At 39.7% G+C, this 27,181-nt stretch overlaps 1 protein-coding gene across 6 annotated transcripts in view; it reads right to left on the bottom strand.

The window, feature by feature from the left end:
* Nucleotides 1–27,181, bottom strand: part of TAFA5 (TAFA chemokine like family member 5) — a 516,381-nt gene that overhangs the window by 150,791 nt on the left and 338,409 nt on the right. For 3 of the 6 annotated variants that reach the window (XR_008575469.1, XM_054813305.1, XM_054813304.1), the window contains exon 4: nucleotides 10,420–10,547. The exons of 1 other annotated variant lie outside the window; for it this stretch is intronic. Coding sequence is in view for 2 of the 5 variants with exons in the window: in XM_054813305.1 (XP_054669280.1) it covers nucleotides 10,420–10,547 (128 nt within the window). In the remaining 3 variants the exon portion in view is untranslated. Of the gene's footprint in view, nucleotides 1–2,838; nucleotides 2,959–10,419; nucleotides 10,548–27,181 lie in introns of all 6 variants that reach the window. 2 more of the 6 variants (XR_008575467.1, XR_008575468.1) reach the window with 1 other exon arrangement.

Here is a 27,181-nt window from a genome sequence, read left to right as displayed (position 1 = left end):
AGACCTCAAATGGATCAGAATGTAGCTCATTTTACAGTGAACTGGTTTGAGATATAGAAAAAAAAAAAAATCCTAAGCATTAATCAATAAGGAAGTTTTACCTCACAATCTAAATCTGTCCAGTCCCTAAGTTAGCATGCTAAGACGGGACTGAACTCTAAAAGCAACCTCCCAATATGAATATGAATTGAGAAAAAGGATTCCTGAAAGAAAAGATACCTCTAGAAATCTTATCTATCTGGAAATTGAGTTTGCTTATTTATTTGCTCAGAAATTGCAATTTCTTTAAACTAGCCCATGCAGAAATAGGCATTCATATTTTCTGTAACTTTATAAAGCACAATGAAATGTGAGGCTATTACAATTCCCCATTAAAATCTGAAAATACATGTTCTGAAAGAGAAAAACAAAACCTATGTTTCCCTATTTTCTTCCATGGAATTATCTGAGATGTTAACAAATCATTATTTCAACTTAGACATTTTACTCCAAGTTATTCTTGGAGAAAACTATGGTTTCTTTTCAGGCAGTTTGAATCACTGAACGTCAGTAGAACCAGTACTCAGCATTCAGGGCAGAGGAAGGCACCTAATCGCTTTAAAGGGGTTCTTCAAGTTTCTGCCAGCTCCTTTCGATATGAAGTCTACGAATATCACAAAACCTTTGCTAGCATTTTGGATTTAGGACTTGAAGATCAGTTATTTGCCACAAAGAAGTGTATTTTGATAAGGATGATGGCGAACAGAATGGGTGGGTTTCAGTACATTGGTACGACAAAGGAGTGCATGGCTTTGAAAAGACTGTACTAGTTGAAGCAGTACTAATATGCAAGAGAACTTGCATATTACGAAGAATAGCATGGCCCCACTCTGGTTAGGTTCTTCAGCTTCATGAGGATTTTATTTCTATTTAGCTTCCTCAGTACGTGAAGGACTTAAGACATGGGGCCACAAAGACCATCCCGCCAGTCTACTTGTAAGCTTGTCTTGAGCTACTATTCTTTTCTAACACAAGAATTAGAAACACGACTTTTAACCTCTCAGAGAGTTAAGACATCTAACTCACATGCTAACTTGCTTCAAAATTAACAGAAAGGAATCTAGTTCCAGTACTACATTGATGACCCATCTGTAAATTATATTGCCTTTTGTAGACAATTAGAGCAATGGAAACTCTGCTCAGAGCATAAAAATCTCTTGCAAGCCATGGAAATAAACAACAGGTTGAATCTTGGAGTACAAATCTATAGAGTGTACACTGAAGCACATGGCTATGATGTGTCAAGAATTGGTATTTTCTCTCATACTTAATGCTAGTACTACTGAGAAGAATATCAAATTAATACAAAAATATTAGAAGGGTCAGTTAAAGCACTGGACCATGACTAGGACTGATCCTGTAGATATGCAGTTACATTAGAATGAGATATTAATTATGAGTAACCTAGTTCTGGTAGTTCATATGTACAGTCACACATCCAAATATCATGACTTTTTGATCTTAATAATATCTGCAGAAGACATTCTGCAGAAGGTGTTCATGTTCTACTCTTTCTCAACTTGGTATATAAATATAAAAGGTAGAACTTATAAATGTTTTAACATATAAAAGGTATTTCAGGCTAGCATCCAATTATGTGGTAGTGGTCTCAGAAAACTTTATTCAAATAGCAATTTCAGGACCACCCTACTGAGACCTGAGTTAGTTTTAGAGGACTTTGGATGCATAATGCTTGATGAAGCTATGGTTTCGGAGCTCATGAACCTCTAACTGGCTGACAGCAGGAGTTAAGAATACAGATAGTTCTTAGTGACAATAAGGATAGTGATTTTCTTAAGCCAGATTTCTAGAAATCCAACAAGAAATTCAGAGTGAGCATGTCTGAGGATGATCTGCAAGAGAATCAGGTTGAGTTATTGATCTATTTCACCACATAAGTGAGTCTGTGAGAGCCCTTTCTGCTGCTGCTAAGATCTCTCACAAGGCAGTGGCAGGCACGCCATCATTAAGGGGGCCACACAGAAGAAGAGAAGACAGAGAAGACATTGGGACTCACAATTGTGCATGCATATGGACTTTGAAGCGAGGATGTACTCCTGGTCCCATGGCCTAAAAATAGCTAAAGATTCTGATTCCCCAATAGTATTGGCTATGAATGATGGAAAATTCAGGTTCATAACTTCCTGCTGCTTTCTAAAAGCTATTCTTTGGACTGGGATGAGGGGATACACCAGCCTCTTGAAAAATATCCTCTGTAATCTTGGTGTGTATGTAATGTTCCTGTTACAGTTAGGACAGTGAGGAAACTGGGTAGATGAACTGCTGACAAGTGGAGTTAATGTATCATCCATTTCATAAGTTGAGCACTTCTGACAAAGGGGAAGAGGGAAACTTAATTTGGCATGGCATGCATGCCTGCATCATTCTACTGCTCTAATATGGTGCTGCCTGAAAGCTTATTTTGGTGGGTATTGTGTCCTGGAATGACACGGAACTGGAACTGCTGGGATGTCAAAAAACTTCCAAAACCAGTTTAAACGAATAAAATCAACTGACCTGTGGAGATGTGAAATGCACATTTAGAAACACTCAGAGCTGGAATGTAGGTGAGGCTAAGTACAGGAATGCCACGGTTATGTGAATATCTAACAACAACATGAATATCACCAATAAGGACATTTATAAATAACAGTAGTTTTCTTTTTAAGTTACTCTGAATTTCTAAACCTCTTCATGTATTAGCTCAGGACTCCCAAATTCACTAAGGCAGGTAGCTAAGGATTGTTAATCTTATTTTTACTGCTGGGGAAACTGAGGCAGAGAGGTTCAGTGACTTACCCAAGGCCACAGAGGGAGTCACTGTCAGAGCCGGGATTAGAGCTCAGGAGTTTCTGGCTCCCAGCCCCAAGCTCAGACCACTAGACCATGGCCTCAGGACATTTCCAGCTGGTCTTCAGTCTAAAAAAAAGTAAATTCTCAAGTATGTTACAAATATGTAACATATATATATATTTTTTTTTTTACTTTGAATGTAATGGTATGAATGAGAACACATTGCTCATAAGTCAGTGATGAAAAGCAAACCAGTACATTTTATCTGAGTTACCTTTATCATACGTACGTGTATGACAAAGCTCTGCAGAAAAATCTTGATTTAAATGGCAGCCAATACAAACAGCTATTGTATTTTTCAGGGTAAGGAACACATTGCCTTTCCAACCCAGCCAGCATGTCATTTATATTAATGGTGAGGAATGTTAAGTTGCTCTGTGTGTAAGTAAACTCTATTAAGAAAGTCACGTCCCTTGGTGAAGCTACATCCTTAGTAAATTTTACTAGCTAAGCACTGAGCTCCATGTCAGAGTAATTACACCTTTTATCCACTGTGAGCTCTCTTTTAGCTTCTTTATACTCCTTAATTTCCCACTTCAGCTAATTTAGCAGTAAAATCGCAAAGGTTTTAAAAGGTTAGCTACCGAGGAACTGGCGCATGAATGTTCTGTTAAGCTCCATGCATTGAAATCACATCATGTAGAAGAAGGAATTAATTAAGTAACAATTAGGTAGTGATGGATCATTGACAACATATATACACTTTGGTGCTAAAATTAATCTCCCTTGTAAATCCAATACATTGTGTATCTTCTCATCTATACGCTGGCAAATTTTATACTTGAAATATAAAATGGACAGGCCCTTCAGCAATATCTTAAAAAAAAAAAAAAAGGCATATCTTCTGGCACTATTGAAACTGCATACTATTTTAAAAATCATATAGCTTCATCTTTTAAAGACTCGAAAGAGTAATGAGAATAGCAAAAGGAGAAGAAATTTTTAAGGCAGGTGATTTTAAAGTGACTGTAAGGACATTTGTTATATGAAAGTACTTAGTACGTCGAAAGTGCTAACAATTGTGTAGTATTGTCTTGCTATCTTCTTTTACAAGTTGCCATATTGTTTCCTTGTATTGACAGTCAGCTGCTTAATACATAGATTGGCAGTTAGCCCAGTCAATCCTCAATTCTAAAAGCCTCTCAGCAGATGAAAAATCTTTGGTTCATTCACACCTTGTAGAAAGGATGACAGGGCAGAAGTGACATCCAGATCCATTTAGAGTATACTTTGAGTCTGATTTTCCTTTGCCTTGCACCTTGTGTAGTCATTTATAGCTGTGCAAAGTGAGCACAAAATGGATATCAAACACTGCTACCCATGTGAGGAGAGAATTCTGATTTGGTTGCATTATTTCCAGAGGTGATCACAAAAAGTGCCAGGCAGTGAAAAAATCTGGCTCTGCATAGAAAGTCTAAACAATTTTGACACAAAGCATAAAGTAGCAGCATCACTTCCCAAACAATTCACAGAAATCACACTTTTGCTTTGGAGCAATGGGTATTTTCATTTGCTGTTTGCTTGGTATTTTCATAGGAAAAATGTTAAACAGAAAACGAATCCTATTTCTTCCTTTTTTTGGTAGAAACATATTTAGCTGTGAGCCCTAAAGAATATTCTCACATAAGAAGGAACTCATGTCCTACATGAGATCTCTATTAGTTCTACCTTTCCACGTGCTACTTCTAAACCCAGTACTTAAAAAGTTACACTTCTACACAACCTCCTGGAATCAACGTGAAAACTGGTATTATCGCAACAGCTGGTCTCAGTCTGTCAGAGTTCAATACTGTTCTGGCTTTAGTATGGGTAGCAAATTATTGTCTCAGCATTTACCAGTGATATTTCTGTTATATGATCTACCACCGCTATGATAATCAAGACCTACTGCCGAGCATCTTCAAGATACAAACTAATATTAGCAGGAAAGGCCTGCAAATATTACATTACAAATGTGTGTTGACAAAATTGATAGTTAAAAAATTAAGGACCTAATCTGGCTGTTGCTGGAGATATGGTAAAGAATTATTTCTACTTAATAAAAGACTTTTAGTGTATAATAATTACCCAATATGTTTGGACATTCATTTTGCCATACTACCTGGTGGCCATTTTTCTGGCCCTTTCCAGCCAGAAATCCTTCGTGTTACACTTAGATGCCATGATGGGTCTGGTAACTCAGGTGTGTTGATTAGGAGCAGAAATAGAAATTACTTGACTGCATCAGCAGCTGTTGAACTAAGAGTACTCCTACAGTAAATAATGCGTCTTGGTGTTTCTGTTAGAAAATGTCTTTTCTTTTAATCACAGTCGTGCACTTCATAGACTCATCCTAAGACATAGTTCCCAAACCTATTACCATTGCCCAAAGCTTACCCTCCAACCAAGTGGCTAAAGAATAAATGAATGTATTTTTTTATTCTTAATATTTTAGTAAAACTGTATCATAGATTGGGGTTTCTTGTTTATTTTATTTTATTTTATTTTATTTATTTATTTTTCTTTCCTTTTTTCCCACTTCCCCTTTTGTATTCAGTGCTTCTTTAAGTATTCTGAGTTGCTAGTCTGGCTTGACTGAAAAGCACTGTGTGTTTGTTGTGTGTCTGCATGTGTGATACCAACTGTTGAAGACTGCTTGATGTTAGATGAGGGCTTATGCTCAGAACTGTTCTACCGTTGCTTCTCTGGCAGAATCTCTCCTCACCAATGACAATGATGTCTCTGTGTGGGGGAAAGTCTGGTATATAGTATTACACTTGCCGTCACCTTAATTTTACTGATGGGCCATGATTATGGTTTCATTTATGTTAATCAAAATCATGAGTCATTCCATTCATGTCAATAGCATTAAAGAGCTACTCAGACAAGTAAGAGTTCAGAATCAGGCTTCTGGTGTTTAATCTGAAAGGGTATCTGAATCACTTCATTAAAGATAGATACTGAAGGATAGATCCTCTGCTTACTTTGCATTACTCAATCATGCCATTAGCATAAAACATCAAGTAAAGATCTATAATGACAGCTGGCACAGTACATGGATTTTCTGTTTACCTTGGATACAGGAAATATCCTCGAATTAACAAGGTTTAAGATAATATTTCATGCATGACAAAATTGCTGTTTTAGGTCTCCTTGCCCTTGGAAGTTGGCATTAATGTTTCAAAAACATATTTCCTTCCTTTGTTTTTTGGGTTGTTTTTTTTTTTTTATGTCACTCTCACAGAGCTTTAAACTAGGCTCGAAGGGGGAGGGGCTTGCCAGCAACATGTTGTGGGATGATGTGCCCACGCTGGAAGGACGGGGCGCTTGGCGAGGGCCCTCGGCCTACTGCTCAGAGACGTGCTGGATGCACTACAGCACGCTTGAAGCCTAGAGGAGACGAGCTGGGGGCTCCGGATGCAACAGGAACCAACGAGGTAACACTGGGAGAATACATCAAAAGAGTCCCAGCCACCCCAGCCAATAGGTCAGCCTCATCGGGGGCACAACTGAAATGCCTCTACGCGAACGCACGGAGCATGGGGAATAAACAAGAGGAGCTGGAGACGTGTGTGTGCCTGCAAGGCTATGACCTTATTGGCATTACAGAGACGTGGTGGGATGGCTCCTATGACTGGAGTGTTGGGATGGAAGGGTACAGGCTTTTTAGGAAGGACAGGCAGGACAGGCAGGGCAGGCAAGGAGGGGGCATTGTCCTCTACATCAATGACCACCTGGAGTGCATGGAGCTCCACCTGGGGAAGGATGAGGAGCCAACTGAGAGCCTATGGGTCAGGATTAAAGGGAGCACTGGGGCAGTGGACATCATAGTGGAGGTCTGCTACAGGCCACCTGACCAGGGAGACCGAGCAGATGAAGCCCCCTATAGGCAGATAGGAGCAGCCTCACGCTCACAAGCCCTGGTCTTTATGGGGGACTTCAACCACCCTGACATCTGCTGGAGGGACAACGCAGCTGAGCGCAAGCAATCCAGGAAGTTCCTGGAATGTGTCGATGAAAATTTTCTCCTCCAAGTGATAAAGGAGCCCACGAGGAGAGGTGCCATGCTGGACCTTATTCTCACCAATAAGGAGGGCCTGGTAAGGGATGTCAAGCTCAAGGGTAGCCTTGGCTGCAGTGACGACGAAATGGTGGAATTCAGGATCCTCAGGGCAGCGAGGAGGGTGTACAGCAAGGTCACTACTCTGGACTTCAGGTTAGCAGACTTTGGCCTCTTCAGAGATCTGCTTGGTAGAGTACCATGGGACAAAGCCCTGGAAGGAAGAGGGGCCCAAGACAGCTGGCTAATATTCAAGGGTCACCTCCTCCAAGCTCAGGAGCGATGCATCCCAACAAAGAGGAAGTCAAGCAAAAACACCAAGAGGCCCCCGTGGATGAACAAGGAGCTCCTGGGCAAAGTCAAACAAAAAGAGGAAGCCTACAGAGGGTGGAAGCAATAGCAGGTAGCCTGGGAGGAATACAGAGAAACTGTCCAAGCAGCCAGGGATTAGGTTAGGAAAGCCAAAGCCCTGATAGAAATTAGTCTGGCCAGGGATGTCAAGGACAACAAGAAAAGCTTCTATAGGTAGGTCAGTGATAAGAGGAGGACGAGGGAAAATGTGGGTCCCCTCCGGAATGAAACGGGTGCCCTGGTTACCCAGGATATGGAGAAGGCTGAGGTTCTTCAATGACTTCTTTGCCTCAGTCTTCACTGGCAAATGCTTGAGCCACACTGCCCAGGTCACAGAAGGCAGGGACTGGGAGAATGCAGAATGCCCACTGTAGGAGAAGATCAGGTTTGAGAATATCTGAGGAACCTGAAGGTGCACAAGTCCATGGGACCTGATGAGTTGCATCCACGGGTCTTGAGGGAACTGGCGGATGAAGTGGCCAGGCCACTCTCCATCATATTTGAGAAGTCCTGGCAGTCCAGCGAAGTTCCCACCGACTGAAAGAGGGGGAACATAACCCCCATTTTTAGGAAGGGTAAAAAGGAAGACCCAGGGAACTACAGGCCGGTCAGTCTCACCTCTGTGCCTGGCAAGATCATGGATCAGATCCTCCTGGAGACTATGCTCAGGCACATGGAAAACAAGGAGGTGATTGGTGACAGCCAACACGGCTTCACTAAGGGCAAATCATGCCTGACAAATTTGGGGGCCTTCTATGATGGGGTTACAGCATTGGTGGAGAAGGGAAGGGCAACTGACATCATCTACCTGGACTTGTGCAAGGCATTTGACACTGTCCCGCATGACATCCTTGTCTCTAAATTGGAGAGACAGGGATTCGATGGATGGACCACTCGGTGGATAAGGAATTGGCTGGATGGTCGCACTCAAAGAGTTGTGGTCAACGGCTCAATGTCCAAGTGGAGAATGGTGATGAGTGGTGTTCCTCAGGGGTCGGTACTGGGACCGGCACTGCTTAACATCTTTGTCAGCGACATGGACAATGGGATCGAGTGCACCCTCAGCAAGTTTGCCGACGACACCAAGCTGTGTGGTGTGGTCAACACGCTGGAGGGAAGGGATGCCATCCAGAGGGACCTTGACAGGCTGGAGAGGTGGGCCCGTGCAAACCGCATGAAGTTCAACAAGGCCAAGTGCAAGGTCCTGCATGTGGGTTGGTGCAATCCCAAGCACACCTACAGGCTGGGCGAGGAATGGATTGAAAGCAGCCCCGAGGAGAAGGACTTGGGGGTATTGACTGATGAGAAGCTCAACATGAGCCGGCAGTGTGCACTTGCAGCCCAGAAAGCCAACCGTGTCCTGGGCTGCATCAAAAGAGGTGGGACAAGTAGGTCGAGGGAGGTGATCCTGACCCTCTACTCCACTCTTGTGAGACCCCACCTGGAGTACTGCATCCAGCTCTGGGGGCCCCAGTACAGGAGAGACGTGGAGCTGTTGGAGAGAGTCCAGAGGAGGGCCACGAAGCTGATCAGAGGGCTGGAGCACCTCTCCTATGAGGACAGGCTGAGAGAGTTGGGGTTGTTCAGCCTGGAGAAGAGAAGGCTCCGGGGAGATCTAATTGCGGCTTACCAGTACCTGAAGGGGCCTACAGGAAAGATGGTGAGGGACTGTTTATCAGGGAGTGTAGTGACAGGACAAGGGGTAATGGGTTTAAGCTGAAGGAGGGTCGATTTAGACTAGATGTTAGAAAGAAATTCTTTCCTGTTAGAGTGGTGAGGCACTGGAACAGGTTGCCCAGAGAGGTTGTGGATGCCCTCTCCCTGGAAGTGTTTAAGACCAGGTTGGATGAGGCTTTGGGCAACGTGATCTAGTGGAGGGTGTCCCTGCCCACAGCAGGGGGGTTGGAATTAGATGATCTTTAAGGTCCCTTCCAACCCAAACCATTCTATGATTCTATGATTCTATGATAACTTGAATGCAAAAGATCTAAAGACAAACAACATTTAAGTAAGACCTCAGAGACTGAGTTAAGCTTTATAGCCCTATCCATAATGAATATTATGTCTAGTAAATACAGGAGCATCAAAGCAGTGATCACAATTAATAAAGTTTGTTTTGTAGGTATCTCATAAAGCACTATCAAATCTTCATTCTTTTTTTTTAAAAAGTGAAAAACATGTTAATTTTCCAAAATATTGTTATTCTGAAACAATAAAAGGTTTTGTGCTGGTGTCTGTCTCCTGCTCAGACAGAGAAATTGTACAGGGGATGACGGGCCTTAATTTAGTCCTCACTGATAAGTACTTTTAAGACTAAATATTCTTAAAATTGCACTTACTTAAATTACACTCAAGCTCCATGTAAATCTAAAAAAAGATTATAGGAGGGAAAAATCATTTCAAGAGGTCTAGCAAGCTATCAGAATATTGCTCTATTATATCTCTTCAGATTTTTTCCATTTTTGAAGTCAAAGAATTATTGGCATTTGAGAACATTTTCTAGAAATCTGATATATTACACGCCCTAGAAACTATTACTGCCATATATACTCTCAGCTTCACTACAAGCATATGCCCCAAGACGCCAAATCAGAGAGTTGAGGGGTTTATCAGCAAACAAGGACCAAAAAGAAGCTGAAAAAAGGGATCTTTTACTATGTTTTCTATAGGTCTCACTGATTGTCTCATTGAAAACTAAAGGTCTGTGCGACTTGCTTTTCCAGTACAGTGGGAATAGCAAAAATAATTTCTCCCCACTTCCCAATGAAAACTTTCTTTTTGCCCTGCTAGACCATGTGTTATACCCTACATTTCCTCAGCATAAGAAAATTCTTGTACAGTGAAGCAATGAGATACTGTCTTCAGACTGAATACAAATGTTAGTTAAACCACTGGTACCTTTTAACAAAACCTTGATATAGTTTCCACTCTTAGTAACTGGGAATTACACATTTTTCCTGTCTTTGTGATAACACTGCTGTGAATTTCAGTAAGCACACTTGGGCATATAGCTTAATTATAAGGCAATAGACTTTATGTATCTATGCTGAAAAACAATTAGAAATCTCACTCTTTGTTTTTCAATAAACTAAAGTGAATGAGAAACTGAAGAAATAGAGAACAGAGAAGTGACCTACCGTGGTTGTCTTTATCCGTCCTCCTGGTTGTGTACAGGTCCAGCCTGATTTATTGATTAGCAAATCACAGCCTTCTCCTTCTAAACATGGAAGCATTTCACACCACTGTTTTGTTTTGATAATTCGTGCTATGGAACAGAAAAGAAAAAAACAAAAAACAACAACCAAAACCAATTGGCAGGAGAATTCACATTTCACTTATCTCTAAACACTTTCTCATTTGAGTTGTCTATTTTCATCATCTGATAATGCAGTCATAGGTTATGATGTAGACAGCCCTAGGCGATTTACAAAATTATTTACAACACCTGCTGTGCCAACAAATTTCATAATAAAAATAGAACTTAAAAACCAACGATCAAACAAAAGACAGCTAGCTCTGTTGTAAATTGAAAGAACATAAAAGTTAGCTAATTTTCTAATTCCATGCTCCTTACAGTCAAGGAATATTTTTTTTTTTTTTTGGGGGGGGGGGAGTGGGAAGGCTGACAACTGAAGACTTACCCTCCTAACTAATTATTATGGTAGTCTAAAAGTGACCTACAGCTAGGATCCATTGTGTTAGACTTGGTATAAACCTGAGCAGATACTCCTTATCCTGAAGTGCTTACAGTGTAAATAGACATGAGACAAACAGCGGAGGGAGAAAAGCTATAATAAACAGGCAGAGGGGTCAACATAGTGACAACAATTCTGAAACTCTGATACTTGCAATGGTAGGGGCATAGTTAGGGGCAGGAACTAGGAACACAAGAAGGACAGGTGTTGAATGAACTAAAGGTTGGGAAATCACGGGGAAGGAGACAGTAAATAGAGGGAAAAGACTGGTACAAACACCCTATTGCCCTATTACTACAAGGGAAAGGAAGTCTAGTCAGGAAGGTCCCTAACTGTCTGAAAGGTGGTGCTTTGCGCGCTTTGTGGCTCCTTTTAATGCTTGCATCTCTGGTAAGCTGGTTCTGCAAATCTCCTCAAGGTCACAGAGCAAGTAGTCTTGGACCAACAGAGCTCTGACTGCATTAAAGTAAATGCAGAGGAGCTGCAGGGAGAGATTTTTCTTCAAGGGAGAAAAGGGGCTTTAATTCCTGTAGACTTCCTTCTGGATTATACTACTACTTCTTTTGAGTTCACCTCTGTTGTATTTGTGTTCCTTCTCATAGCATATTAAGGAATATGACTAATACCTAACATTTCATTATTCTTTCACTCTCCCCCGTAGGCAAAATTGTAGGGTGGAGTGTTAGTTTGGCATACTTTTTATAAAATACATATCAGGAGATGCACACACTTGCATGGTGCCTTATGTGCATGCTAAACAAGGTAAGCCCCCACCAAACAATCTATCATCTTTTGCTCAGACTGTAAGGCTTGCAGTCCACAGAAAATGGTCCTCAGTTCCTTTAGAGATTATCTCAGCAATCCTGGGCTAGACTATAGGAAAGCTTCACCCCCTTAATTTGTATATAAGTGTCCTAGGATTCAAGGGCAGAACAAGTTCCATATACAGGGACACAGATCACACCTTCTTCTATGGTGATGTGTGACACCAATACACACAATATATCCTCAACAATCATGAGCCCAACAAAAAGAGAACTACAGGAGAAATACTTAGCAAGATAGCTTATGATGCTCCAAATTAATTTTGGGTCCAAAGAACTTAAAAGCAGGCATTCATACGCAGTGGCAGTTGCAGTTCTTTATGCTCACCTGAATGTGTGACTCAGCCTTCCTATGCCCCTGACTTCCTCTGTCTGGAACTACTTAAGAATACAATTCCCAGTGCCACTGGATTATAGTAAGAAATAGAAGTGTAATTTAAAGTCTTTTAATAAAATCCTTTCCAATATTTTGACATGAAACAACTTGTGTCCTCAGTCCCGGTACAATTGTTGGTAAGCTCTAGCAATATAACGAACACTGATTTCTTTCAGTGGAAGCTCAATCTGAAATTCATATTAAGATTTTCATTATAAAAAACACTTTAGCTCCCAAATGTCTACATAGGAATTTGCACCGTTCATTAGGCAATATATATATCGCTGGAGGAATGATTCCCAAACAATTTTCATAACTACAATTTTTTGAAGCAAATCCACTAAGTTTTTACAGCGTGTAATATACAGAAACCTGCATTGTGCTTGGGGTCCATAGGTACTGCTCTACTGAGAACTGGATCATACCAGTTTTCAAGGCTGACATCTCCTACGTAACAGATAACAGCCTCATCCTTCCAGAGTGAAGGGATGCATCCAGTTGCAAGCTTTACAGAAAAAGCTCAGTAAAATGTTAACACCAAATCTTACCCATTTGCATGCATATATCTTGCAATTCACATATCGAAATGGCTATTTCTATCAATGCTTCAACAATATGAAGGATCACCGAAAGACTGAACAGTCAGTTAAACTCAAAAATATGTAGTAGATTGCCTCTACTTTCTCTGGTGGGAGGTTTTCCTGGAAATATAATTTAAACTAATCTTTAAAAAAATATTTCTCTCCTCTGTGAATTACTCTTAGTGTTTGCTTGGTTGCTATCTCAGAATGCAGCTATAGGTAATATCACAAAAATATGGAATCCTTGCTCTGGGTATTGGCTATATCCACACGAATTTAGAACAGACCAAGAGTATTTTACAGAACATAAAGCCTAAAACATTTCTGTGTTAAGTGTATAGACTAGCTCATGCATTTAGGCCTTGAGAATCCGAGTAACTTATTTCGCAGGGAAAAACTACTTGGCTCGCACGGTTTAAAGCAAATCAATATCAAAACGGTTTATTAATTTATTAATGACACATAACCGGCAACAATGAACTATACATGCAGGATCAATACAGTGATGCAAAAAAGTAAACCGTAGCACTAGACATGAAATGTTCATAATCACTTGGAAATTGCTAAACACCCCCTCAGAACTCATCCCTTCTCACACACACATGCACACGCACCCCGCTCTCCCCTTCCCTCCCCGGCCGTGCGGGTGCCCCCCGGCACCCCCCGGGCACAGGCGGGCGCTCCGGCTCCAGGGACGCCCCCGCTGCCCCCGCGGTGAGGCAGCCCCGGCGGTGCCGGGCACACTCCGGTGCGGGTCCCGCCCCCTCCCGCTCCGTCCTGTCCCGTCCCCTCCCGTCCCGTCCCGTCCCGTCCTGTCCCCTCCCGTCCCGTCCCTGCCCGCGGGGGGCAGCGCCCCGGGGCGCTCCGGGGGAGGCAGCGCTGCCCGGCCTGCGCGGAGCGGGCAGCACCCACCCGCCTGCCCACCCCGTTTGTCCCCGGGGTATCTCCCCCGTTGCAGATCTTCATCCCTGTTTGATCCAGCTTTTCACCCCGACCCTCGCTTTTTTTTCACACACACACACGCACACGCACACACACTCGCATTCCCGTCGCAACAGGCCTTGCTTGCTGGGCCACCGGGCAGAGGCAGGCCAGGCGGGCACCCTCACGCTCAGGTACACATTGAAGCCGGTATAGACCCGTTGTTCTGTGGAACACATGGAGCCACAGTTGGGAAAGGAAGGCCGTAGTCGTGCCTGTGCGATTACATCTGGTTTTGCCTCTTCACTTTTCAGTTTGCCCATTATAGTAGAGTATCGCGGTGAAGCTAAATACATAATGTAGGGAGCGAAGTATACAACTATTTTATCAGCATAATATCAGGAATTTCTATCAGTAATTGAAACTGAGTTACACTAGTCAAAGCAAAGGAACACAATGTATTTCCTGAGGCAGTATAGTTGCCTTTTTACTGTGTATATTCACCAGGGGTGAAATTCAGCCCTCTGCAGACAAGACAGCAAAAAGCCTATCAGATTCTTCAAACCCACTCCAAGCTCCATTATAAAGAATTAAGTGGCACTTAAATGATACATAGGCTTTGTGCAGACTTTCTGCAAAGAACTGAATTTCATCCTAAGAATCTGAGCTGACACTACTTTGCATCTCCTCAGAAGGGCTGTGCCCCTTCACTTAAACTGAAGTTAATAGGAACTGACGGTGCTCAGCACACGGTAAGAGCTGCTTTCCCGGGTAACACCATTTGAACTGGAGAACAAATGGAGTCTCGCCAAGGGGGGTTCATACAAACAGTTCTGAGGTGTTTCAGGCAGGCAGAAGTTATATCAACACGACGCCAAGCTACCCACCAAAGTGTTCTTAACTGTTTTGTAAGACAGAGCAATTTGCAATGGATTTCCAGTTATTAGCAAAAATGAATAAAGTCTCTATTCATCATCAGTATAGTCCAATTTAAGACTGTTTAACTGAGTAGTGTTTCAGAACACCACAGGTTATTTTCTGCTAAATACTGCAACTAGATTGGTTTTGTCACTAAGCTTCTCACCTGGTTCAACATCATATATAGATACTTTCCTATAAAAAATCAGCTTCACTTTCTATACTTTCTTTTCAGGCATTCACTCTATATTCAGGCAGTTATCAATTGCTGCATATCTAGTCAATCTCAACTGAAACTCATGAACTTTTTGTGACAGCAAAGAAGTAAGATAAATCTCGTTCAGCAGCAGTAAATGCAAAAAATTACAGCTGTCTGAAATATGTTAGATTAAAACATGAAGATTGTTACACTTTGTTTTCTCTTTTTTCTTAAATGTTGGAGAATGAACTTGGAAATAAAAGTAAAAATGTATATTATTTTTTCATTGAATAAGAATATTGGTTAAAACGGCATTTGGATACTGAGACATGACTTCAGAATACAGTGTGCTCCAATGTATAAAAGGTGGTGTGTGAAATGAATACTTAAAAATAATCATGAAAAGCATGGTACAAGAACCTAAATAAAGTAAAAAAGAAAGAAAGGAGAGAAAAAAAAAAAAAAGATGGCTTAGTTGATGTTTATCAGTCAATTCCAGATATCTGAAGTAGTGAATGGAAAATTCTTTGTAGGCAGGAGTAGGGAAAATTTCTCCTAAGCCCAAGCCAAATATAACATTTTGAAATATGCTTCTTAAATGAGAGCTTAGCTCACCTATACTTCTTATAGCATGATGTTCTCCATGATATTTTTTCCATGATAACTTTTAGCACTTAATGCAAGACATAAAGTATGCATTGGAGAAAATATTTCCTTTTTGATTTTCATACATTATTTCACTGTTGTTTTCCTTGAACTTTGAAGAAATTTCTCCAGCATAGCTGATTCCCAAAGTTCAGAAATGCCTTTGGATTCATCAGTTTAGGTGTAGCTTGACAAACACTTTTAATCGTAGTGTTCCTCTCCTGCCCTATTAACTCTCCACAGGACTCACATCTTTTATTATGAATCACCTCCAACTGATCCCAACTGGTTCCATCATCCCAGTCCTCTCTCAGCATCTCTGTTCTTTACCTCATATTTTTTCCTTTTTCCTTCTTCCATTTTTTTTCAGCTGTAGCTTTTTGCTCCAACAATTTCTCTCCTCTGCCTGATTCAGTACATACACACTATCTACCTATCAAAGATCCCAAAACACTTTGCAGAACTTACTACATTTAGCTAGTTTTACCTATGACTGGTAAATGCTGTTCATTGTCCACATTTTGTGCAGAGGTTAATCAACTTGACCAAGGTCACACAAGAAATTTCTTGCAGACCTGGAAACAAAACCTATGGATTCTTAGTGGTCACTAGCCTGGAGACCTTTCTCTGTCCCATTTACCTTCAGAAAGGGAGCGTGCTTTAATACATATATATATATATATAAGAAATTAAACAACAACAACACAAATATGCAAAGTAATAGGCCTTAATAATATACATCAATTAAATTGCAGCAGCAGGAAAGAGGCCAGCAGAAACACAAACTGAATCGCAGTACTGTAATAAGGCATTGCAATCATGAACTGTCTTTAGAGCAGGAATTTGACTGTAGTAGTGTATAAGCCTCAAACATTAATCTATTTTACTATACAGCAAGGAAACATCACAAACGTTGGATGCCTTTTACAGCAGTCATTCTGCTCCACTTAAAAAACTGGAAGCAGTGCTAATTCACAAAGAGTTAGCTCGTCTCAATTATTTATAGGGCATCTAGACCAAAGACTATTTAGTTCTAAGAACAGCAATATAGTAATGTCTAGACACCCATTTTATCATTTAGCTCTTGCTGTCAGGATTCGGAGGGATACTTGAGTTGAAGTTGAGAAATATATGGAAAAAAGTGATCTCCTGTGGGCTACAGAGAGGCTACAAATTGAGACCAGGTAACTAGATGAAGAGTAAAAAAACTGCATGACAGGGCAGAGGCTTTTCCTGCAGGTCACCCCAATCATAGTTCCTGTAAGGGAGAAATCTTATTGCAACACCAGGGTTGAGAAGAGACCTTCAATATTGACCTGTTCCCTGAAAAAGGATGAAAATCTTGCTTTACCATAAACAGTGCAGATTGCACAGTGCACAACATATATTTGGGAGGAGCAGGATAATATACAGGAGATGATCTCCTAATTTTGCAGTTATCCCTATTATCTCAAACTAGGACTGTCTAAAGGGCACTCCTGCCAGTTACATGAATGGTCCCTAGGAATTCAACTGTGGCATAAGAAGTTGCTGGATTAAGCTGTGTGAATATAGGAACTTACTTAGTAAACCACAATGACATAGGTTTAACTTTAGAACTACTGCATTTAGCAAGGCATCCAGACAACTGTTTAATTTTAAGAAGGTACCTAATGTTTTGCTGAATCTTCGTAAGGCTCTGTAAAATAAATATATACTGACAGCTTAGGATGGAGAAGGTCCAAAGGTATTTCACAAATCAGAAGTTATTATTAATACATAATAAATCCCAGAACACAAGGCAGAGGATAAAAACCAAAAACAAACAAACAAACCAATTAAGCAAATAAAAGCTGAATTAGAATGCAGATTCTAGGAGCACTCTGATGAAATTCAACAGCTCTTATCTTCTTTCCTGTTTGTGTCTGCGAATAGCAGAATTTCCTTATTACGATGACCCAAACAATAAATAAATAGATAAAACATGAAAATAAGCATATAAGAGTAAATGCACAGTAACACAAGATATCTGACCTTTTTCTAGTGTAAACAAGCGTGTATTTACCCGGTCTCTCTCTTTTCAGTTCTTTGAAAACCTTAATACTATGTGACTCACTGATGTAGTGATAGATATCTTAGATTTTTCTACATCCAAATGTTCAAATATTTGTATGACAGCAGCACTATCCTAAAATGGGAAGTGTCTTACAAATCAGCTTCACAGTCAACTTGTGGCTGTTTCCATTTTAATTTTCAAGGGCCAGTTTTATTCTATTTATAATTGCTCTCATTTGAGACTGTAATATATCTCTGAATTTGTTCTCAACCCCTTAGCCTTTCTCTGTCAATTACTACAATTGCTCACACTGAAAAGAAATACAGCAAATACAACACATATTTTTCAACTGCTTGTAAAGCAATCTAACAGAAACAGAGAAAAAAAAATCCAGTACCATTTACCAAATCTCAGAGGGTCAAAACAAGTGCCCTCAGAGTCATAATAGATACAGATAAGATCTACACACTGAATTTTATTTACATACAATGCATGTGCTCCTAGCCTCTTCTAAGTTGGTGGTTTCTAGCTATACAATAAAATACCAATGCTTTCAATAAGCAACCTGGCCCACAACTCTGCCCAGGATTTCAGCACTTGCCTGAATATCCACAGATGTACATATTCACTGGTTTTCAATCTGTGAATGATCTAGTGCTTCATTGTCTGCAGGTAGTTAGCATTTGCTGTCTAATAAGAGATGCTAATTGAACACCTACCCCTAGAGAAAGCCTTTGTCAGGACTCAGTGTCTTCTGTTTCTGTCCCCTGCTGTTCTGCTCTGCTGTATTCAATTAGTGTGCTGGAAGCAAAGTAAAAATTACTAAAAATCTGATCTGTGATGTGCCAGCAAAGAACCCTTCAGAGATCAGGTTTTCATCACATTTCACATTGCTGCCAGCACACTGAGAACAGTAAATTTAACTGGAGAGGGACAGCAATTTCAGACCCAAAGAAGAGAATCTGAAGACAACAGTAAAGGATAGAGACAAAGGAGGGATATAATGGAAAGTAACAAGAAAACAGATAATAGAAAAAAGAAAATAAAGAATAAGGCAAGAAAGGAAGGAAAAAGAGGAGGGCAAAGCCCAGCTATATGTAGTAGCTACTGAAGCAGATGAGTAAGGTCAAAAACTTGCGCAACTTGTTCAGTAGAGTCAGTAGGACAATGTGCATAAGTGAAGGCTAAAGACCAGAACTGTTCGATTTTTTTTTTCTCTTAAGTACACCAACTTCAGTCCTCCTGATATGAGCAGAGTACTGCAGTGGAAGACCAGATTTACTGTGGTTAAAAGAAGAACGTGAAAGAACTGGACCATATGTTATGCAGGGATGGCTGGGCATGGTGGAAGAGGAAGAAGGACCCCAAGAACTCTTCTCTATGAAGCATGGATATATCAGGATAACCACTGAGTAGACAGCAAAGCAGGAATTTAAAGGAGGAAGCCACAGCAGGAGTAAAATATGCTCTAGGTTACACGGAAGAGAGTGATTAGTTCCATGGAAAGAAGCTGGGAATAAAAAGTTATGAGGCTGGTAGTAGAAAGGGAGTGAAGGAAGGGTGGAAGGAAGGGTATAAATCAACCTTACAACAAGTGTCTGAAAACAGACTGAGCCTCAGAGCGCAGGTAGCTATGGATCTGGGTGACAAAGGATTCCTGGACACTTCACCCTACCTGCAGCTTCACATCTGACTGCACAATATCTGATTCTGTACTCATGAAACACACACTAAAATGATGGCCAAGGATCAAGGCCCTCCTTGGGATACTAGCTGTGGAGCGCTCATGTACCCTTACTGGGAATGTTTAACAAACTCTGCACAAGGTCAGTAAGGGGCGGGGGAAAGAAAGAAAAGAAAAAAACCCCAACAGAATAACAAAGAAAAACACTCCATTTGACAATGCTTTTGTATTGACAAAGCAGTGAGAATCAGAATGTAAGACTCCGTTAGCACAAGAACTGAAATCTGTTATTCTTTAATCTTTTTCAAGGTATTTCTGGGAATTTTAGTTAATGTTCTCCATGCGCCTTCAAAGGACAAGCATTTAGCTGAGTGGTTCTGCTCCGGCCCTCATTGCTCTTGGTGCTTTCCAAGTCCGGTGTCAACATATACACTGCTGCTGTGACATGGTGGAGACATTTGATCATGCACTGAAAGAGATAATAATTCAGCTGTTCTCAAGTACAATAGGCTTCCTTTGTCAACAACCACAGCAATGGGAAACTTTGCCCTCCTTTTGTCACGTACGTAAGAACAACATGCAAGCAAATTGAGTTGAAATGAGCTCAATGACCAGCACAGGAGATGAACAGCTGCTGTTATGAGAACAATTAAAATTATTAGAAAAGGAAACTCAGCAATGAGGGTGTACTTATCCCGCCCCCCTGCCATGATTTCCCTCCTATTCCACATGACTAGATGCTGTGTTACAGTAAACTGCATGCTCTTTGGGGTAAGGCTGTGACTTCTTGTTTTGATCAAATAGTAAAAATAAGCTATGGTTATGCTGGGGATTTTAACACAAATCAACGTTATATGAGTGAAAATTAAGAAAAATTTTAATAAAATGAGTGAAACAGGTGAAAACAAGAGAAAGATAACTATAGAAGACAATTATATGGTATCAGCTTTCACAGAGAGAATATAATTAATATAACCACTTGTGATTCTTTTGAAACTTGCATTCATAAATATTACTTTGTCAGTGCCCCAGGAAACTTGCCATAGTGAACTGTAATGTTGACTTTTAGATAGTTTGAAAACTGGCATTTTCTCATGACTTCTGCTTTCATTAGCCAGTGTTTGACCAACAGAGGAACAGATGTGTTTAAATATAGCAAAGATGTTAGTTTATATGTCATGCACTGGACGGGTGTGCTGTCCATGGGAAACCTTGTTACAGGTGGATGTGTTATATCTCGACTGCACAGGCAATTAGACACCTTGTCAGATAGATGGCAGTTTGATATAATTACTATGCAGAACATGATTTTTGACAGATGAAGCCATGTGATTTTTTTTAATGTAGCTTTTCATATATACATAAAATAGTACTGTTCCTTACTCAAAACTTATACGATCTGAAACATTTTTCCTCCTTTTTGTACTTAATTTGGGCAATTACTGGTCTCAAAACTTAGTAAAGCTTTCTCTACATATACCTCAGTATTTGGTAAAAATTAAAAAAAATATATAAATTACTGCCTTATATTTATATAAGGCTTCTATTTTTAATTTATTTTTATAATATTGCACATAATATGAGGTGACAGATATCTTAAAAAGACAAATGCAGTTAATCTCCAAACCCCAGCTAATGCATGAATGTTTTTACCTTGTGTAGGTAATGAACAGAGGAATTTATTTTCAAAGATTCATCAGATTCTACTTCATAAAAATTCTTCAAATGTTTTATGTAGTAAATACACTACAGTTCAGAAGGAGCTCTATAACAGAAATAGTCACTGATTAGAAGGAATAGTCTTTCTTCACCTAACAGGCAATATTTTATTTATTGGAACACATCCAGCAAATCTATGAACAGCCACAGAAGGTATTTTAAAGTCCAGTAGTCTCCCTGTCTCCTTCACCATCATAAAATATAATTTAAAATTTTCAAAATTATTTCTGTGAAATCAGACTAGAGGGATTGGTCATAGGGTGAAAAAGGGGGGAAATGCTGCCTCTTTCCTAGGGCAGGCAATGCGTGTCCTCATATGCTACGGCAATTGCCTTTGCAAGAAGGAGTTCTGTCCCCTGTCAAAAGCAGCAGAGTGGAGGCTGGTTGGGCCAAAGGACACAGTAATAGCACAGACAATATACTCTGACTTACTTTTCTAAACCGTGAACTCTGAGAATAAGGTGCCATAAGCACTTGTGGTTCTGCAGCAACTGCTCACTTTGTTAAAAATCAGACCACCAGACACAAAACAGTTGACCAGGACAGGTCATTAAGAGTTAAAACCACTTTTTTGTATTGCGCTGCTTTACAGGAAATATGATGGAGTCATAGAATTTAGGGACAGAAACAACTAGTTACACTAATCATCTAATCTGATCTTCAGCTTTACGAAGGCCAAAAAATTTAATCCACCAATTTCTGTAATAATCTCAACATTTTCTGGCTGAGATGCAACATGTCTTTTAGAAAGACATCCAGTGCTGATTATTAGAGAATACTCACATTTCCACAAACTTTTAAGGCAGCTTGTACAATTCAATAGCAAAGGCAAAATTCCTCAGTTCTAGATGGTTTAGTATTATTTCTATGGGAGTCCTATTTAACTCTTATAGGAGTATACTCGTCTTCCCTCTAAATGATTGAGTGGTCTGCTGTCAGCTATAATAAGGCCATGTGCCTGACAAAACACTCTGTGTTCCTAGAAGTTAATCATCTAAATTTTGAATCTCTCACTGTTGCTTTTTGTTTTACATTGAAAAGCATCTTAAGCAAAGTAAAACAAACTGCACATCAAGACGGGACACAAACAAGAGTTTAAAACCCCACAAACTTAGCTTGGTTCGGTGCCTGGAATCTTAGCTGTTAAAGATGCTGATGGAAGCAAGTTAGAATTCTCCACCTGCAGGAACTTCATAGTTTTCTTTTAACAGTAACTGCAAAAGAGCTTTCTCAACCAACTCTTGCTTTACAGCAGCAATGGGGAAGCCTTATTGGAAACGTTTATATTGTGTAACAATATGAACAATACAACTTTGCAGTCCTGACTCAGGCAAAACTTGCAATGGGTTTCTTGAGGGTTCCTCTCTACAAAGCGCTGCTTGACTGAGTCCACAGCTTGGAAATAGCCCCTTGCAGATTAAGAAACCATAACTGCTAGTTCTCTATGCCTCTCTTAAGTACAATACTGAACTACTTAAGTGTTCATATAGTCTCAACATTTTAAGTATACCGCAATAAAATAATCTTCAAGAGGTCTTCCCAGGGAAACTTCACAAATTTTCTATACTTTTACATAGCAGATCTAAAAATGGCCCTTCAAATTATCCCCATATGCATAATTATATAAGCATCTATGTATGCATGTATCTATGCACCTACTGTATTAGGAATAAAAGTTGCTGTCACCACTCCTCTGCAATGTTTTATCTCTGGTCAGCAGGATATCCTGTCTAACCATGGCAGTCATATGGGAATAAGAAAAATAATTTTTACTAAATTGTAGAATAATGTGCACACTTTCTACTGTTGGACTGAAAAAAACACTTCCATAATTTCATGTGTTCAAAAGTTTAGAGCATATTTACAGGGCCTAGTTGCTGGAAAGTTAAATAGTGAATTTACAACACACTAGCCACTCTTCACTAACTCTGCTTTTTACAGCTTGAGGTGCACTTTTGTTAGCACATTTCTCATCAATATACATTACCTACTGCTTTTATAGACAGCTTTCCATGCCTGAGCAAGCTTGTTTAAAGATAGATCAGGTATCCCTATCCATAAAATTTGCAGCATGTAGATTAAATCCAAGGAGAGGGCTAGTAAGTGCATTGGCTTTCTGGTAGTAGGGAGGAAAATGGTTACTGAGTTTTTTAATTCCTCTTTGTTCAAGAATAAAATTATGTATATTTTGTTAGTAAACAGAAGATTATTCAGATACCTTATGCCATTATCAGCCCTTTCTGTATCCTAGAATAATCTGCAAATTCCTAAATTTTGGCCAGCCAAGTGAAAAGGTAGCTATTTTTAACTGTACCTTACAAAGATTTGTAAGTTCACCAACTGTAAAATATTCAAAATAAGGGAGAATCATTTCATGAAGACACACGTAATAGTCTGATAATATGGAGATTGGCAATTTCTGCCAGGTGGGCTAGCAGGCACTTCAGCCTGCTGAAAATATATGCCTCACCCTCATTCCACTTGTGACAGAGGCATTATAACACACACACATATACAATTTTGCCAGCAAATTCTTCAGCAGTTCAACAGTTTTAGTGTGATATGAATGCTTTTTCTTTTTTCTTTTTTTTTTCTTTTTTTCCTTTTTTTTTTTTTAACAAATTTGTAGTGGACGCTACAGCTTCAGTACTGTGTTTATTATATCTATGGTCTTGACTACTTGAATCTGTGCAACCCATTCAAAAACAGACTGCAAAATGCCAAAGACTTTCTTTCACTTCCAGTCCTGCTTAAGTTTTCTTTGTGGCACTGCTCATCTGAATCATTGCCTGTTTCTTGCTTACAAAACATTCATATTCAAAGCACCATTAGCACAATAGCAATTAACAAAGAGCCTTTTATGCCAACGTGCTACAACTTCATCTCGCACACCCTTTACAGGAAAAAGGTCTTTTCTCTTCTTTCCAGTATCAGTGAAGCACTCATGCCATGTGAAAAGAATGCTCCCTTTCAGTGCGGAGGGGACATGACTGTGCCTTATGTGAATCTACTGTATGTACAACGGAGGGGAGGACTAGGTGACCTAAAAGATCTTTCTCATCTCTAACCTCTATGGAAGTTCATGGTATCGGGAATTGCATATTAACAACCAGATGCAGGATTTTGTGTGGAAATGGCAGTGTGCTTCCACAGGATGTTTTTCTTATTTTTTTCCCTGCTGTAAAGGATAGAAAAAAACACTTTTGGGTTTGTCACAAGAATAATTGACAAAACACAGAAAGGACAGCAATTACCCTTGAGTCATTTACAGCAGTCATTCCTAAAAATATTGCTAACACGGAATAGTAAGTGAGAAGGAGGGAGAACCTGCAGCTACATCATGCTATAAATTGGTGGATTTTGTTGCCAGTGCTACACCAATTTGCCACATTGGCACTGAGATGAACACTGATGTTCCCAGTGAGGTAAGTCTGTTCCTTTATAGTATGCTGTAGATGCCACAATCATATTAATTAGCGAAGAACAAGAGAAAATGAAAATGTTTTATACTTCCTCCTAATAATAATTTATAGGCAATTCCACAAGGCAAAAATGTAAGTAGCACAGAGCTGGTCAGAAAAACACAGAACACAAACCCATTTGCAACAATGGCATAGAAGCAATATCAAAGCATTTTACAGTGATATAAAGATGTAGGATGAGAATCTAACTGCCCCCAAAATATCTTCAATATCAGATAGTCACAATATTTCCAAATACCTGAACCGCACAGCCCTGTGACATGTTAATAAAGTTGATCATTCAGTAACAGCTGTAACATTGTCTAGAATGTTTTACCCTGAGTTCCTACTAGCACAACACACACTGGTAAAACAAGAAACAAAAAAGAAACGACCCCTCAAAGGCTCTTGTGTGCCTTTATTTCACACTGAATAAGCAGGCACAGTACAGCCTGCTGCTAAGCTTTTCCTTACCAGTTGGTCAAAACATGGATAGACTCTTGGTTACAGCTCCTAATGTGTTGATCAACTGACCCAGAATAACAAAGGCTAAGGCTAAGCAACACAGAAATTACTATACTGGATCAGACCTGAATCAGTCTAGTCTAAGATCCTGTCTCTGCAAGTAGCTGGAGGGATGTGTAAGAACCCCGCACCAGCCAGCTACCTCTATTTCTGTATGTTCTAGCAAGAAATGTTCCAAGAAGAAATAATTTAAAATGCTCAGATTTGTTTCTCCACATTTTCTCAGTTACTGCTTTGCAAGCTGTTGATAGAGGGGCAAAGGGTGGAAATTGTACATCTCTGAGGAACAATTAACTTCTTTGTTGATCCCCTGAGGTGTACTGTAAGCCATAATACCATAAATTATCCCAAGGAGAATTTGTCATAATAGATCTAAATTGATAGCATTAAAAAATGCTCATGCATTTGTATTTAAAAGTGCCTCTTTTTTTTTTTTTTAAAAAAAAAAAAAGGATTTTGCATTCCCAATTTGAGGAAAAAAAACCAACCTATTTTTTTTCATAGTAATATAGAAAGAATTGCATTTGCATCACACATTAATCACAGAAAAATTAAGGACACAGAAAAACAAATATGATAAATCACATATCCTTTTGCCTGAGATATAATTCAGCATGAGGCCTGTATACGTCATTAGCTACTGTGTTTGCCATTAATACTTCACAAAAATGTGTAAACATATAGCTGCATCATGAAGCTATTAAGAAAGAAAACTGTCTTTAATTTTTCCTGCTTCACCTTCCTCTATACATTATATGAAAGTTATCCGTAGTGTGTACCTTTCCTTGCCTAAAATACATTAAAAAAAATTTGCTATAGGGTAGAATCTGCAAGGTTTTCTATTCACAGACGTGACATACCTCTTCTCAGCCAGGCAGTACTGTCTGTGAATAGAAAACCTTCTACATTATTCTCCCCCCAATACAAAATCTTTCATGAATAAGCCTGACTTGCTAATACACTGTTCTGTTCCATTCAGCTTCTTAGACAGCACTCAACAGTACTGGAGTGTAGGATTTGACTGTCATTTATCATTTGCTCTCTCACGCCCCAGGGCAAAAAGTGTATGTATGTCATGAATGTTTTGTTCAACATTTTGTTGTTGTTTTTCTTAATGCACATATATAGATATACATACATACATATATATATATATATATAAGTTAGGGAAAGCAAGTTGACAAAACAAATCCTGTACGGAGACTGGAAGGTGCTGAGTCTTGTCCTTAGTTCTTTGGAAAATCTTTTTTCAGTCTAAGCTAGGCCATTGACTGCTTTCCTTAGCACAGCCACGCGCCAAATGAGGCCGCTGAATGCACTCTCATTCCTGCCCACTCTTGTAAATAAATACATGTTTAATTATATTAACTTCAAGACACTTCTCCAAACATCTATCCTCTCAGTCATAGCAGCTCTCAAAATAACTCTCAAATTTTGGAAGAAATCACATTCATCTCTTGAAATTCCTAAATATACCCCAGTTTTTAGGCATCTGAAAGCTCTGTCTGCACAGACTATTCTATTTGGGTTCATTGCTTCAGGAGAAAGAGCATGACTGCTCTCATCAGGCTCTCCGGCACCTACTCTTAATATTGGACAATTTAAAAGACAAAACCACATGTATTCTAATAAAGCAAAGTGTTAACACTGGGAACATGAAAATAAAATATATATATATCAAAAATCTGGATCTTAATATCCAGCTTCGTACTGGGTTGCTCCAGTATCTTACCCCACTTGGGGTGCTAGTGTTCTACCACATCATTTAACAGAGAGGAACTGCCTTAAGGAACCCTCTATATTTATTTTTTTTCTGATTCTGTTAAAAAAAACCCTGTAAAATGAGGAATTGTATCTCCTCAGCAAAATCTCTAGGAACACACTAATATCCTTTAGTACTTTTAATCCTATAATTTCATACATTTTTGATGCAGTTCATGCATAGGTCGTGTTCATGTAAATATTCATGCATGCAAGAAATGAAATATCCTAGAAAATGTGTAGCCTCTACCTTTTCCCAATAGCTTCATAGGGGCCACACACATTAGATGAATGACAAGACAGCCATTCTGGCATTTAGAACACCTCCTGAGCTTTCACCCCTTCCTTCCTTCCTCTCTTCTGAGCATGTGAAGCTAGGGCCTGGAACCAAGAACCCCCTCTAGACACTCTGACTATACTGGCTATATCACTCAGTTTCTTTAAGATACAGTGTAAAATGTAAATACGACTTAACATTTTCTGGTAAGGTGAGGTAGGCACTGGAAGATGAGTTTGCATGTTTATCTTGTAGTGAAGTATGTTGCCAAAGATACG

Source organism: Grus americana, chromosome 1, assembly GCF_028858705.1.
Source record: "Grus americana isolate bGruAme1 chromosome 1, bGruAme1.mat, whole genome shotgun sequence".
Classification (NCBI taxonomy): Eukaryota; Metazoa; Chordata; class Aves; order Gruiformes; family Gruidae; genus Grus; species Grus americana.
Note: the sequence above shows the minus strand (reverse complement) of the source record. Positions and strands in the feature narration are given on the sequence as shown.